General features: G+C 42.1%; 1 protein-coding gene across 13 annotated transcripts in view; it reads left to right on the top strand.

Moving 5' to 3' along the window:
* Positions 1–16,426, top strand: part of TENM4 (teneurin transmembrane protein 4) — a 427,285-nt gene that overhangs the window by 112,483 nt on the left and 298,376 nt on the right. For 10 of the 13 annotated variants that reach the window (XM_078390190.1, XM_078390188.1, XM_078390192.1 and 7 more), the window contains exon 4: positions 1,787–1,996. The exons of the other annotated variants lie outside the window; for them this stretch is intronic. In XM_078390190.1, coding sequence (XP_078246316.1) covers positions 1,787–1,996 — 210 coding nt within the window. The remainder of the gene's footprint in view (positions 1–1,786; positions 1,997–16,426) is intronic. 13 annotated transcript variants of the gene reach the window in all.

The raw sequence follows: 16,426 nt of genomic DNA on the forward strand, positions 1-16,426 counted from the left end.
CAAATATGGTTCAGCAAATGCCTCTGGGATCATTAGTATTAGCCGAATGGTAATAATTACATGCCACCAAGTCAATTCTGATTTCTGGTGGCCCTTCCCAGGGTTTCCTAGGTAAGAGAGTGCTCAGAAGTACTCTTTTCTTCTAGGGGTCATCTGGAACCTGTCACTTGCCCAGGGCTGTATCAGCTGGCTTTTCTCCCACAAGGCTCAGTAAGGGGGATTGAACTGACCGGTGGCTCGGAGTCCAGATGCCCAGCTCACTTCACATCAGCCTGGCAGCCACAAAATGGATGCTCGGTGCTTGGGAGGTATATTTCCCATGGGTTTGCGAATCGCCATCTCACGGGCATCGACTTGAGTACCTGATTTTATACGTTGTGGGATGAGTATGCCTTAGGTGTGCATAAAGGCAGCCTGCATGGTCATGATAGTGTAGGTAGGAAGAGAGTTCAGGAGAATTACTTTTCTGTATTCCAGCCCCCCTCGCATCTCCCAGCCACCGAGGCATTCTGCGATTCTAAAAACAATTTCCGCGAGCAGGCGAAGACCTTTCTCTTCAAGCAAGCTTTCCTTTATTTACTGGCTTCCTGAGTGGGGTTCTGAAATGGATTCGTGCGCCTTGCTGCTTTGCATGTGTTTTGGTGTGGCTTCTCTCCACCGTCTTTTACTGTTTGTTCCTTTTTACTATCTGTATACTGACTGTTTTTTTGTTTGTTTTAAATGTCATATTTGAATGATGTAAGCTGCCTGGGGGGGGTCCTTCTTAAGGAGACACGCAGGGTAGGAATGTAAGCAATGGATATGAGTTATTGTGAGAAGTAATTCTGTGTCCTGTTGTTGTTACGTGACTCACGTTGCGTCCGACTCATGGCGAACCATATAAATGAGCAGTCTCCAAACGGTCCTGCGTCTTCAACTGCCTTACTCAGGTTGTAAACCCAAGCCTGTGGCTTCCTTTAAGGAGTCAGCCCATCTTGCATTTGCTGTTCCTCTCCTCCTCCTCCTCCCTTACACCTTTTCTCAGCCTTATTGTCTTTCTGTCCTCATATCCCATTAAAACAGCATTTCTGTGGTATACTTTTCTTGATCTGCATTACTTTTCTATTGACTTTTGCTTATGGCCTGCTACTGCTGAGTTTCCTCATGATGGGGCAACCTTCATCCTCTCCCGGGAGAGGGACGGATTCGGCTTAGAAACGACACCCATGTATACCTTCAATGCTTTCTTAATTTTTTCCAAGTCAGAAACAATTTGCCGTTTCAAACGCTGGGAGAGATTGTTCTTTAGAAATGAACCTCGCTATGTTTTTAACCTTTTAAAAAAACTGCAGAATATTCCAGAGAAATAAATCTAGGGCTTCTTGGCCCCAACCGGACAACTTTTCCCTGCCTCTTATGATCACAGTCCTATGTCTTGTTTACTCACTGTGTTTACTCGGAGGGCTTACTTAATGCCGTTTATTTCCATGGAAGCAGGCATAGGATCTGCAGGTTTTCAGTGAGGGCAAATGCAACTTTTCCTGCCTTATGGGTGCAAACCCAACGGTGCACTGAAAGCTGCGCTCCTCCTATTCCTGCTGTGCATGCCATTGTAATTTGATGTTTTTGTGTGTATTTATATATATATATAAACCCCTCTATGTATTTTTACCCTTGTGTTACCCTTCTTGGGTTGGTTTGCTGTTTTTGCAATGGTTGCATATATATGTGTGTGTGTGTGTGTGTGTCGTGCAATTTTTAAGTTATTTATTTTCCTGTCTTGTGTTTTGTGTTTTGTGGTTCACAGGTCCTCCCCTGCATTGTTCATCCGCCTCATCCACCCCTATTGAGCAGTCCCCCTCCCCTCCCCCTTCCCCTCCAGCCAATGAGAGCCAGAGGAGGTTGCTAGGCAACGGTGTGGCCCAGCCAACTCAGGACTCTGACTCTGAGGAAGAGTTTGTCCCCAATTCATTCTTAGTTAAAAGTGGCTCTGGGAACCTCTCCCTCCCTTCAAATGGTGAGTGCCTTCTCTCTTAACTGTTTGACTTGTGTTGATGTTTGCTTCTCTTCCCCCCTCCCAATGAAAACTAAAAAAAAAAAAAAGCCCTTTAATGAATTTATTCCAGCAAAGAGGCATGCAAACCTGAAAATTTAGAGTTGCAAGCTGCTTCCTGGGTGTGCATCTTCTTGTTGAAACCTTTTCTTATTTTTGCAAAAAAAAAAAAAAAAAAAAAAAAAAAAAAATCTGTTTTGCTCTTCTGATTTTTTTTTTAGCTTCCCCCCCTCTGTGTTGCTGAAAGACTAGGAATGGTTGGAAGATGGTTTGGTTTGATTTTGGAAGATGTGTTTTGCAAAGTTGCAAACTCTGTGCAATGTATATATTGCATAAAGTTTGCAAAAGGTCAGTCGCAGGGAAAAGAACCCTTCACACATCAAGAGTTTGCTTATTGGTTTGCTTATATTTTTATTTAACTGCCCGGTGTGAAGAGTCTTTGTCTTCAGTTTGAAGGGTGTGATTTAATCATAGGGGACCCTTCAGTGGCTTGATGACTTTTTTTGCAAAGGATGGACGAAATGGGCTGCATTTTTTTTTCCTGTTCAAAATGCATGATAAATTGCACTGCCTGTTGGGAGCCTCTGCTTCTGAAGGACAGCTATCTACTTTTAAAAGCTCAAGAAACTCCCAGTAAAGTGGACTCCAAAGGCTTATTTTCCCTGCTGAGTCGTCTCCCCCCAAAAAAAGGTCCATAATTGTTCCACAAATAAAAAGCATCATGCTATTCTTTAATTTCATTTGGTTTTTGCTTCAGGAAAAGGACTTGGCCTCTCCTGTAACAGCCACTCTTTCTGCTCTATGAGGGCTCTCTTGGAGTGGGGAGTGTGTCTCTGTTTTTGTGCAAATCGTGTTAATTTCTGTGACCCTTTTCAGAGAATCCAGGATGAAGTTGGTGCTTTTCAAAAAGCTGGGTTTTGAACGGGGGTCATGGCAGGTCAGGAGACTGCAGTCTTTCGACTTCAGAAACTTTTTTTTAAAAAAGGGTGTGTGTGTTGTTTTTGTGGCTTGTAGCTGAGACAGCTGGGCTGAGGATGTTTTGAAGATGGATGATGTGAAAATGCAGGGTTTTTATGGCTACCAAAGGTGAAGTTGTTTGTTTAGAACGTATACATTGTGGAAACTAAGGGGGAAAGCCTCATTTCGCTTTGATACACCAGAATATATATTGACAACTTATTGCTTTCATGTCTTAGCATCTTAATGAAGATGGGAGTTTGCTGCTTTTTGTTTATACAGTCTTGTGATCCTGATTTTATTTTAATTTTAATCGTGGTTTCTGTGGTGGGAAAGATGGAGCTTCTACAGAAATAAAGTAACAATTAAAACAATCGGGAATACAGATGTGTCAGGTCTATAGAACCTGTTTATTAAGTCATTTTAATTGCCATAGTTACCATTTTTGCAAAAACAAACCCAAGTGTTGTTGTTTTTTTTTACTGCTAGGCTTTCCCATCTTGAAAAACAGCAACAACACTATTAATGATGATGCCTATGGAGAGGCAAAGAAAATGCTCTATTCATGTAGGTTGCAGAGCTGTTACAGGTATTTCTATGCTCCCGGCCGCCACTCAGAATGATCAATATGTGATATCAGGTATTCAGAGATAAAAGCACAGTCTGGGACAGATAATTGTGTCGCAGCCAGAAAGCAAGAAGAAACAGCGTCTGCACAGAGCCAATAACTTAAGGAAGCAAGCTAAACCCAGCACTACTGTGTAAGCCATATATATGAATTGTATATTCAAGTAATTGATAAAGAATTCAGCAGTTTTGCAAATGCACATTCCTAAATCCACCAAAGAGGAGCAGTATTTCATACTCTTTCATGCCACTCAAGATACAGTATATGCCATTGCCGTCTTAATGCTACCTATCTACATTTATGCAGACAAGAAGCATGTAGAACATACTCTTAATCTATCTCCTTCAAACAAACAAGGGATGCTGAGCTGGTTCCCAATTGCTCTTTTATGTTCCTTCACTGCCAGTGTTGCCTGCCTTTCCCCCCATATGAAATAGCCTATCAAGTGAAACAAGCTAGGAACCAGGGTGGATAAAAAAAATGATTTCTCTTAAATCAAATTGATTTAAATCATCACATTGATTTTTTTATGTGAATTGTCAAAAAAATCTGGTTTTTTTCATTTAAGTTGTGATTTAAATCATGCTTTATTTGTGTTTTTCTTTATTTGATTTCTATACCGCCCCGTTAGTGCAATGCACTTGTTCTGGGTGGTTCACAGCATAATAAAATAAACAAACATAGAACAATAAATGGAGAACTAAAAAGTAAGAGTTAATAGCGGACAAACATTTTTTTTAAACCAATGGCACTAGAAGTACATTATCTCTGTAAGAGCAGGACAAGAGGTGTAACGTCAAGCAGGGTCATTGTGGAAGGCCTCCCTGAAAAGCAATGTTTTGAGCTGCCTTCTAAAGGTTAGCAGGAAGGGAGCCAGGCATCATTCCACCAGGAGATGGCGCCACAGAGTTGGTGCCACCACAGAGAAGGCCTGCCATGGAGTGGCAGCTTGGAGGGACATTGCCTAGAAGGATCCACCCTGCAGACAACTGTTTTGGATGGAAACAGTAAAGGGAAAGGTTCCCCTTGACATTTAGTCCAGTCGTGTCCGACTCTAGGGTGCAGTGCTCATCCCCATTTCCAAGCCATAGAGCCAGCGTTTGTCCGGAGACAGCTTCTGTGGTCACGTGGCCAGTGCGACTAGACACGGAATGGTGTTACCTTCCCACCAAGATGGTACCTTTTTATCGACTCGCAGTTTTACATGCTCTCGAACTGCTAGGTCGGTTTCTGTTGACAATACCTGTTGGCAATACTAGTGTTAGCAGAAACCACGCCAGATATCTTTCAGTTACCACTGGACTTCTGGACTGAACCAGTTCAAGGTGAACACTGTCCACCCCTCTTCTCTTTACAATTGACAAGAGTAGAGCGTCAAAGTAGGTTGTGGCGCCAAAGAAGTGTACTGAGTGTTCAACTCAACAACATTTTGTGCTCCAATGAAATGGAGGACAGAGGTTGAGGCCATAGTAGTTTCCATTTCAAATGTGCAGGAGCAGCGGCCACTGCTTCATGGACTATCAAAAATATACAGGTGTCCTTCCCATGCGTGTTGTCACATGGAGGAACAATGCTCATGTGCATAAATACACAGTTAGAGATAGACATACACTTAGGTAGATTTTGTTGGAGTAACTGTACAAATATACTATTACAGAGGCATAAAGAAACAGGTAGATTTTTTTTTTCAGAATACGTAATTTAACCCCAAATTTGAGATTCCAGTTGCTGAATGGAATTGTGTCACATATTCCTTAAAATATTTATAGACTTCATTTTTTTCCTTCTAAAAACAAAATGTAAGAGTAGAATTGCAAATATAAAATTTCCAGAGATACAGGAGGAACAAAAAGAAGTGTGTCTATGATTTCATGAGCAAGGTGACCAAGTTGGTAATCTACATTTCTTTCTTTAGTTTCTTTTAGAGCAGCGATCCCCAACCTTTTTTGGTCCGCGAACCAACTGGGGAAGGTGGGGAGGCCCTGTACTTGCACGCATGTGTGTACTCTCTCGCACAGGCACAGGCGCACTCGTGCACATGCACAAATGGCAGGGCGGTGGTTGTCTGGGTAGCTCATGCGCATGGGCGAACAAGTGCGCATGCTCTCCTGCACGGGCATGGGTGCACTAATGTGCATCCGCAAATGGCAGCGTGGCACTTGCCTGGGTGCATTTGTGCGCATGCACAAACAAGCGCATGTGCTCTCTCTTACAGGCACAGGCGCACTCATGCACATGCGCAAATGGCAGAGCGGCACTTGTCTGGGTGTGCTCGTGCACATGCGCAAACAGCGCGGTGCTCGCATGGGCGTGTTGGGGTGAGTCTGTGTGGGGGGCGGGAGGTCTGTCTTGGCGGCCCGGTCTGGCTCAGGCCACAGACCGGCACCGGGCCGGGGGTTGGGGACCTCTGTTTTAGAGTAGATTCCATTCTTTTGGGTAAATGGGGCACAGGCATATTCAGGAACAACACTGACAAAAGAAATTATATACAGTATCTAAAATTCATATACAGGTAGTTCATAAACTTCACAGAAGTTGGCTGCGTTCAGATATCCTGGTAAACCGTGGTTAATTATTTAAAATTATTTAAAATATTTTTACCCCACCTTTCTTCTTAAAAGGACCCAAGGAGGCTGTTTATCATTACAGGATCAAGTATATCAACCCCTCTCCTTCATGGGCTTTATTTCTTTTTCTCCTCCAGTGTGATTTTGTGCAGCCCTTATATTACGAGCATCCTGAAAAATCATACTAGGGCTTATTTTCAGGTTAGTTCTTATTTTCGGGGAAAAGGGGTATATATCTGTGAAAATTCTTAGTCATCCAGGCGAGGTTATCTGGAAGTCAAGTCATGGCAACTGGACTTCTTTCTTATTATGTTGAAATGTTTTGTTACTCGTCCAAGTAGCTTCTTCAATCTGAGGAGAGTTGGCCAACTCCCCTTAGACTGAAGAAGCTACAGTGGGGTCTCGATTTACGAACTTAATCCGTATTGGAAGGCAGTTCTCAGGTCGAAAAGTTCTTAAGTCGAATCTGCATTTCCCATAGGAATGCATTGAAAACCATTTAATCCGTATCTGCTCTTTTCGTCCATAGAAACTAATGGGAAGCTGCTATTCCGCCTTCTGCCACTAGAGGGGGATTTTTTCTTTTTTCCTTTTAACCTAAGATGACTTAGCTTTAAAAAAAAGGGGAGAAAAGAGTTCGTAACTCGAATCTAAGTTCGTAAGTCGAGTCCATATATTCCTATGAGAGCGGTTTGTAAGTCGAAACATTCATATGTCGAAACGTTCGTAAGTCGAGACCCACTGTACTTGGATGAGTAGTGAAATGTTTCAACCTAATAAGAAGTCCAGTTGCCATGACTTGACTTCCAGATAACTTTAAATATAGTTTGCTTCCAACCCTCTCATTTTCAACCATTAATGAAGTTGACTCGTTTGGAAAAACAGGACATTCACAACCTCCTACCCCGTAGGGTATTCCCATATGAGAAACATACTGCGTATGAAAAGTCTATGGCTAAAGCGAAGATGCATTCTTCCATCTACTGAGAAATCTTATACTGGGAGTTCACTTGTCTCAAGCCACCTTTGTCCATCCCATTCTCACCTGTCTCCGTACCACACATTGAATTTTTGGGCTTGACAACTGGAGAGTTTTCAGACTAGCTATGCTGAGCATTTACTCTGAGAAACCAAGTGTGCATTTGGATGACTTAGAACAGGTAGCTGTGTTAGTCTGTGAAAGCATACCAGTTATTATTATTATTATTATTATTATTATTATTATTATTATTATTATTATTATTATTATTATTATTATTATTATTATTATTATTATTATTATTATTATTATTATTATTATTATTATTATTATTATTTTAAAATGAAAAATAAAAGAAAGACAAAATCCCTGCAGCACTTTAAAGACTAACCATTCTGTTTTTATGTGAGCTTTTGTGGACAAGTTCACTTCTTTAGACATATGGAGTGAAATACACTAAGAGCTTGGAATATTTATTTATTTTATTTATTTATTGGACTTATATACCGCCCCATAGCGCTACAAGCACTCTCCGGGTGGTTTACAATTTAATTATACAGGCTACACATTGCCCCCCCAGCAAGCTGGGTACTCATTTTACCAACCTCGGAAGGAATAGCTTTGACATTCATATTATTTTGCTAATGTCCAGTGGGAAAAATATATGCATTACTAGCTGTGCATAGGAGCATTTGATCTACAAGAGAAATGGATGAGCTTCTAGTTTGGAAGCTACAGTGGGAACATACCCCCCCCCCAGCCGTACCTCTGTTTGCTTCCTGTACCGCAGTGATGTCCAAAATTAAAAATATTCCAAATGTCAGCAGTCTGTTCTAAATGCAGGAGAATCTTTGCATACAAAAAGTACCAGATTTCATCCCCAACATCTGGGGATTGAATCAGGTTGGGCTAGGACAGAATCTTGAAGAGCATTTGAGAGTTCTAGACCAGATGAACTAATTCCATATAAGGTAGGCGTGGGACGTGGTGGCGCTGCGGTCTAAACCACAGAAGCCTTTGTGTGCTGCAGGGTCAGAAGACCAGCAGTCGTAAGATCGAATCCACGTGATGGAGTGAGCTCCCGTCGCTCGTCCGAGCTCTTGCCAACCTAGCAGTTTGAAAGCATGTAAATGCAAGTAGATAAATAGGTACCACCTCGGTGGGAAGGTCATGGTGTTCCGTGTCTAGTCGCGCTGGCCACATGACCACAGAAACAGTCTTCGGACAAATGCTGGCTCTACGGCTTGGAAACGGGGATGAGCACTGACCCCTAGAGTCGGACACGACTGACTCAAATGTCAAGGGGAACGTTTCCCTTTACCTTTACCTAAGGTAGGGTAGCTAAGCTTACTGTGTTCCTTTGAGATAGTGTCTAGTCATCCACGTCCAGAAGCAGATGGTGGGGCAGACAAGGTTGTGGGCCTTAAGAGACATGAATCTTCTGCTTTTTGCTGTGCCCCAGGCCAAAAGTCTTGCTGGATGTTTTACAGGATTTCTTGGAAGTTCTGCGGTAATTTTTTAAAACAAATGCCAGACAGCTTGCACACAATGACATCTTTCATGCACAAAAGTCTTCCCCCCCCCCCCCAAAAAAAGGCACCAAGCTCTGCAGAATTTGGTTGTTGGTGGTGGAACAAGACCATGGTCTTATTTTCCTGGGAAGCCAGGAATCTTGCTGATAAAAAGAAAAATCTCAGTGGGAAGTCTTGATGTGGTGAAAATTGAAAAACAGAAGAGAATGAGAAATTTTGTGAGTACACGGCATTGATGCAAACAGGCCTGGCTCAACATGAGTAGATAATTAGGACAGTGACTCCTTATCTGAACACTGCCTATGTAGTTGGGGGAAAAAATCTAGCATCTTGAAAATGTCCTTTTATACTCATTTATTTCATTACATATAAAATGATTTGTCTCCTGCATCCCTCTCCTCCCTCCCTCCTCTTATGGCCGAGGTCTAAGACAGCTAACGTACTCAAGTTAAACACTGATAGAAAGCAAAATAAATTATAACTCAGTATTAACATTATAGAAACTATTATGATATTAAAATCATGGAAGCAGCAACATCAGGAAAATGGAAAAAGTCAATTACACTTTTGTTTTAAATTAGAGAGGGCCACACAGGTTTATTTGTAATTTAATAAATGTAGAAGCCTTTTGCAGAAAATGTTAATGCTTATTCTGAATGTATAATCTCCTAGTATATACAGTAGACATATACATATCCTGACAGACGGACGGACGGACGGACGGACGGACGGACAGACTATCTATCTATCTATCTATCTATCTATCTATCTATCTATCTATCTATCTATCTATCTATCTATCTATCTATCTATCTATCTATCTATCTATCTATCTATCTATCTATCTATAGTGGTGCCTCGCTTAACGAGCGCACCACATAACGACGAAATCGCATAGCGATCCGTTTTTTTGGATCGCTAATGCGATCGCTTAACGTTTTTCTAATCGGGGAAAATTCGCTTTGCGAAGACCGGTAAGCTTTTCGCTTACCGATCTTCGCAAAACGAAGCCCGACGATCAGCTGTTCGGCGGCCAAAATGGCCACCGGAAGCCCGGAAATGGCCCAAAATGGCCGCGCGCAGCGTTTTCGCGCCCTCGTTAAGCGAGGCGAGGGCGCAAAAATGGCTGCCGGCCATTAAGAAGCTTCGCTGAACGGTGAGTATTTGGCCCATTTGGAACGCATTAAACCATGTTTAATGCGTTCCAATGGAAATCCCTGCCCCGTTCAACGATGCTTCAGCATAGCGAAGGTTAATCCGGAACGGATTAACCTCGCTATGCGAGGCACCACTCTATCTATCTATCTATCTATCTATCTATCTATCTATCTATCTATCTATCTATCTATCTATCTATCTATCTATCTATCTATCTATCTATCTATCTATCTATCTATCTATCTATCGAGAGAGAGAGAGAGAGAGAGAGAGAGAGAGAGAGAGAGAGAGAGAGAGAGAGATGTAATTATCCAGATATGCTTTAGATGGTCAGCTTTTGACTCACAGAAACATTGAATTTTATCCAATAGTATCCCATCTTTAATTGGAACAAATACTACTAGTGAAACATGGTCCTTACTGCCTACATCTTCCTCTCTAGTGTGACCCCAGCTTCTGGGGACAGTTGGGGGAATTTCAAGGTCTGATTTGGGGAGCAATTTTTTGGGGGTGGAGAGGAGAAGTACCTCATTGGAAGTCCTTTAGGTATGACCAGAACTTTGCATACACAACATTGGATGTGGCCTGTTGGTTCATTTCAGGGTTTCTTCCTGTGAGAGTAACAACAGTTCAGATTCTGATAAAGTTGACAAGGTGAGAATTAGATAGGCCAGGACTGAAAGAAAAAAGAACAAGAGAATCAAAGGCACAGCACAGTAGCCTGAGATTTTAAGCACTTAAGGTTAGGTCACAAACTCTTCCTTCTCAAAATTAGTGCCTCATTGAGGAAGCCGCTTGATAATCCTCAACCTTCAGCACTGAGAAGGAAATTGGTTTACTCTACTAGATTCTCATCTTCCAGTCAATGACCCCTAAGTAGTATGATGGTCATTGACAAAGAGGCTGCAAATTCATCAAGGGTTACTGCTGTCTGACACAGCTCAGATAACAAGTACCCAAAGTGGCTTTGACTGCTCTGAGACACCCCCCCTCCCATCCTCCCCCATTTGCAGAGGAAGGTGAATGTATGATAGAGGTGTGAAGGATACTTGCCAGACTCCAAAGGCAGAAATTTCCATTCACTGCAGGAATCTGCTAATAGTTATGTGTACTCCCATCTTAACTGCTTGCATTAATAGGTCTGCCTGTATTGCTCCAATCGAGTTTACAAAGAAGTAGACCTGTTAATCTGTTTTACCTTGTCAGCAAAAGTAAAGAGGGAAAAGCAAAGCAAAAAAGCAAAATATCGCAGCAGTTTGAACACTAACAGATTTAATTCAATATGAGCTTTTGTGGTATCTAATTATCTTAATCTCTCGCTTGGCCAGCGGTGGGTTTTTTTTTTGTTGTTTTTTTTTGTTTTTTGTTTTTTTTTACTATAGAAACCCATCAGTTTGTCTGCCCATTTGGTTGACTATGAAGGCAAATGGATTAGTATACTTATTAATCTCTGTGGGATCATGGAACGGTAATGCTGGATGGGACTGATGGCTCATTCTGTCAAATGCTGCTGCTGAAGCAGGGGATCCACTGTTAAAGCATCCTTGACAAATGGCCAGCCAACCTCTGTCTAAAAACAATTATGAAGAGCCTGCCACCTTCCAAGGCAGTCTGTTCTGGTACTAAGCAGCTCTTTACTGTTCTTCTTGGTGTTTCGACAAAATCTTCTTTCTTGTAATTTGAACCCATTGTACATGCGTGATTTACACGTGCATATGTGTCTCTTGTTAACTTTTGCTTCATGCTTTTGGTACAATACAAGTGTTTTCCCATTGAAAACCTCAAAGTGTTTATGTCCACGTAGCAGGATTGGTCCCTTTGACCCACATATCCACAACATGTATACTCCACAAATTTAGGTAAATCAAATATCAGTTTTGAATTTATAATCTGGGATTTTCCTTGGTCTACCTTTAACCCTCCTGAACTGAAGGCAGGAAAGAGGGATTCGGATGGAGGACCCCAGTCCAAGAATAACTTGTGTGCATTGAACAGAACTTCAAAATAGGCTCTTCGTATTTCCATGCATTACATTCTCCATGCAACTGGAAACGTTACGGAACCACAACAGATAATATTTTTCTCGTATGAGTTGTACAAACATGGTTATGCTGAAAGTGTGGGAGTTATGAGCAGCGACACAGAGTGTGTTTCCCTGCTTTTCTAAGCTTTCAGTATGTCGTGAGAATGGCTGAAGGTTGGTTTCCAAAATATTTTCTGTATGGAGAATGAGTGCAAGGAAATCACCCCAGAGAGAGACCACAGCTGTGCTACAACGAGATCTGCAAGCGGGATCTGAAGGCCTTAGGAATGGATTTTCTCAACAGATGGAAAACCTTGACTTCTGAGCGTTCAGCATGGAGGCAGGCATTGTTGCATCACGGCCTCTCCCAATTTGAAGAGACCCTTGTCCAGCAGGCCGAGGCCAAGAGGCAGACCCGAAACCAGCAAAACCAGGGAGCTGGACGGGGTACAGATTGTATTTGTCTTCAGTGTTGAAGGGATGGCCACTCTCGACTTGGCCTTCTCAATCACACCAGATGCTGTTCCAAGTCCTCTATTCAGAGCACGTTACCATCATATCTCGAGACTGGAGGATGCCTACTCTTAAGTATATGCTGGGGGAAGGGACGTAATAAAAACAACTTGGATTAATTTGTAAGAATCAGAGAACAGAGAACAATCTCCCATATGAGATTCTATGACCTTTTACTGTGAGTGTCTCAGTACTGCACAGTTATTGCAATTTGATGCCATTTTAACTGTTGTGGCTGCATCCTAAGGGATCCCAGGAGTTGTAGTGTGTCGAAATACTGAAAATGATATGTGACCTCATCATGATCCCCTGATTGCAATTATGGATACAGAAAATATGTGTGAGTAGGAAAGGCATGACATTAAGCCCAGACAACAAGAGTCATATCAGAAGGCAGAGTTGTATGTCCGTGTGCAGCACATCTAGATAATATATGATATGCATCCTGAGCATGTAAAGGAATGGATCTCTGAGAGTCTCCTAGCAATGATGAACACTCCCAGAATCCAGCTTGCTAGCTGAGGAATTCTGGCAGGAGTTTTAGTTTTAAAAAAATAACTTTCCAGACTGCTTGGAAATCCATTCAGTTTCAGTGGGGTTCGATGTAACCTATGGGAGGTTTGTGATTGCACAGCACTTTCTGTAATCTTTCTGCTAATATTTTAGAATAAACTGAGCTTTAGTTGATAATGGTGCACTTACACGGTTCTCTCCCTCTTGTTTTCATTTTTCCCTTTGGTGTGATAAAAATCAAGTATCTCTTTGCTATATAGGGAGATTGAACGAGGAGATTATCTGCTGTGGAATTGTTTTGTTATCTTTCTGAAATAAAAGGCAGAGAGAATTAAGGTGTTGCTTAAATTAGGGAATCTGCAGACAGTCCTTCTCTTTAAAACTCCAAATACACTCTCCTACACTCTCCTCCTGCTCCTGCCATTTGCTGTTACCGTTTTCAACTCTGCAGTGGCATTATACTGTTGGACACCTCCCTTACACCTATATGATTATGACATGAATTGTGAGTGAAGGAAGAAAAATCCTGTTAAAGGCTGCCATGTGAACCAACTAGAACGAGTGTGTAAGAACTAGCACCACTAAAATAGATTTTTTTTGTTTCGTCGTTAAGTCATGTCCAACCCTTTGTGACCCCATGGACCAGAGCACACCAGGCCCTCCTGTCTTCCACTGCCTCCCGGAGTTGGGTCAAAGTTGTGTTGGTGGACAATGTCCATCCATCTCGTCCTCTGTCGTCCCCTTCTCCTCTTGCCTTCACACTTTCCCAACATCAGGGTCTTTTCCAGGGAGTCTTCTCTTCTCATGAGATGGCCAAAGTATTGGAGTCTCAGGATCTGTCCTTCCAGTGAGTACTCAGGGTTGATTTCCTTCAAAATGGATAGGTTTGTTCTCCTTGCAGTCCAGGGGACTCTCAAGAGTCTCCTCCAGCACCACAATTCAAAAGCATCCATTCTTCAGCGGTCAGCCTTCTTTATGGTCCAGCTTTTGCTTCCATACAGCACATCTAGAAAAACCATAGCTTTGACTATTCGGACTTTTGTCGGCAAGGTGATGTCTCTGCTTTTTAAGATGCTGTCTAGGTTTGCCATTGCTTTCCTCCAAAGAAGCAGGCGTCTTTTAATTTCATGGCTGCCAAAGGCATAATTTAGGAAGTGGACTTTGGAGCACATAACTATGCACCCAGTACTATGTAGATAAATAATGGCATGCAGTTGTATAGGGCGGTTACACAGATTATTAATGGTTTATCCAGAGAGAGTGAAAATTCTGCCCCAACTGGTCATAGTTGGTGTGACAGACATCGGAAGTTACCGGGATTTGCATCTTACTATGCTGCAGAACTGCACTGTTTTATTCCCCTGATTCTTTTACCACTTCTTGGAAAGCTGCTTTCATGATTCTTCCTTAAATACGGAAGAATATGGAAGATCTTTTCTTCTGGAAACATGATTTCGTCGTCCTCTCTCTCTTGCTCTCTCTTTCTCTTTGGATGTGTGTGTGTGTGAATTGAAGGTGCATTTAATAGCTCTTGACTTAGAGGCTGTGCGGAGAAAAGGAATTTTCACTGGAAAGCACCATGGTGCTAAACTCTTCCTCCTGACCAAGATGAGCAGAGGAAGGAACAGCCTTTTTATGAAAACAATAATTTAAAAAAAATCATGTTTCTGAGGTTTTGTCACTGATCATATCAAATTAAGCCTTACGTAATGGATGGTGGGAAAAAGGCAGATAGCATCAGCACTAAAACAAGGGACCATATGGAGAATATGCTGTCATTTGAAATGTTTCCCTACAAATGTGCTGTATAAAGTGTTGTTCTTACTATAATAAAAAAGAGGCAGTAGATTTTACAGCCTTTGGCTTGAAAGCCCTCCTCACTGGTCCCATTAAATAGGTCTTTTGTGTGTGTGTGGGAAACCAAGAAACACTCTGTATGAGCTCAGAGACACATTCAGATTTAGTGTTAAATACCAGTGCTTTCTCAGTACGTAGATATAAATACGGCCCTAAAGTCCTTCCGAGCTTTGGATCATCCAGTGAGGTCCATCCTGAAACGTTTTTCAACTGGTAGATTTGACTGAGTTGTTTATTGTCAGAGTTGCTCGCCGGGCGTTCTTATAAAATATTCAAGGCATCTTAGAATCCAAAAATAAAACACACAGTAATAAAAACAAATAACAGTAACATAATCCAATAAAAAGGCTAACAAGCTGAAGGAGCATAAAATCAATTTAAGAACAGCAGCCCGGAAAAACGGCCTGAAATTATTATTTGCTACATATTTGCTTGCTCTCTGCACTGGTTCCTCTTGTTCAGCAATCATTGTTGAAGTGTGTCCTAAAGCTGTGTGTTTTTATAATTGTAATTATATCCCAACTTTTGTCATCATAATTATATCGCAACTTTTCTCCCTAGAGCTGAGGGTATCCTATTTAAACTCTTCAGCCTACTTGATCTTCACAGCAACTTGAGACTTAGAGATTGTCAGCTGGAGGTGAGGGGGATTTGAACCTGTGTCTCCCCACCCTTAGCTTAATTTAAAAATAAAAATGAAAGTAGCATGCCTTGGCATGTTAAAAAGCAAAGGTATGGGTTGGGTGATGCCTTCGTAAGATCACTAAGGTAAAGGTAAAGGTTCCCCTTGACAATTTTTGTCCAGTTGTGTTCGACTCTAGGGGGCGATGCTCATCCCCGTTTCCAATCCATAGAGCCAGCATTTTTGTCCAAAGACAATCTTCCGTGGTCACATGGCCAGTGCGACTTAGACACGGAACGCTGTTACCTTCCCACCGAGGTGGTCCCTATTTATCTACTCGCATTTACATGCTTTCGAATGGCTAGGTTGGCAAGAGCTGGGACAAGCGACGGGCGCTCACTCCGTCACGTGGATTCAATCTTACGACTGCTGGTCTTCTGACCCTGCAGCACAGGCTTCTGTGGTTTAGCCTACAGCACCACCACGTCACTAAAAGGTTGTAAATGGGGTCAGCTTTCTGAACGGGTGGGGAAGAAGAGAAAAGGTCCCCCAGAGACTATTAAATCTGGCTAGATGTTATGCTTTAATGTCAAAGTACTAGCATGCTGTTTCTCCTTTGGGTGTAGGGGAAGAAAGAGCCCACCTGCACCATCTGGATGTGACATAGCCAGCCAGAGGCTGCCGTTACATGGTCAAATACTGTGGGATATTTTGTGGGTGTCAAATGAATTATAGTGGTGCCTCGACTTATGACCATAATCCATTCCAGAAGATGGACGTAACACAAAATGGTCATTAAGTTGAAGCACCATTTCCCATAGGAATGCATTGAAATGCAATTAATCCGTTCCGACCAAAGAAAAAAAATCACACACACAAAAAATCACTGCAAGACTGTTTTTGGAAACGCGATTAATCCCTTCTGGCCGAACGGGGGGGGGGGGGGGAGAAAAGCAATCAAGCGTTCAAGACCCATTGGAAATGCACAGAAAACACACGGAGCAGATAGGAAATGCACAGAGAACAAAGAGGGCAGGTCGTAAAT

Source organism: Pogona vitticeps, chromosome 3, assembly GCF_051106095.1.
Source record: "Pogona vitticeps strain Pit_001003342236 chromosome 3, PviZW2.1, whole genome shotgun sequence".
Taxonomy (NCBI): Eukaryota; Metazoa; Chordata; class Lepidosauria; order Squamata; family Agamidae; genus Pogona; species Pogona vitticeps.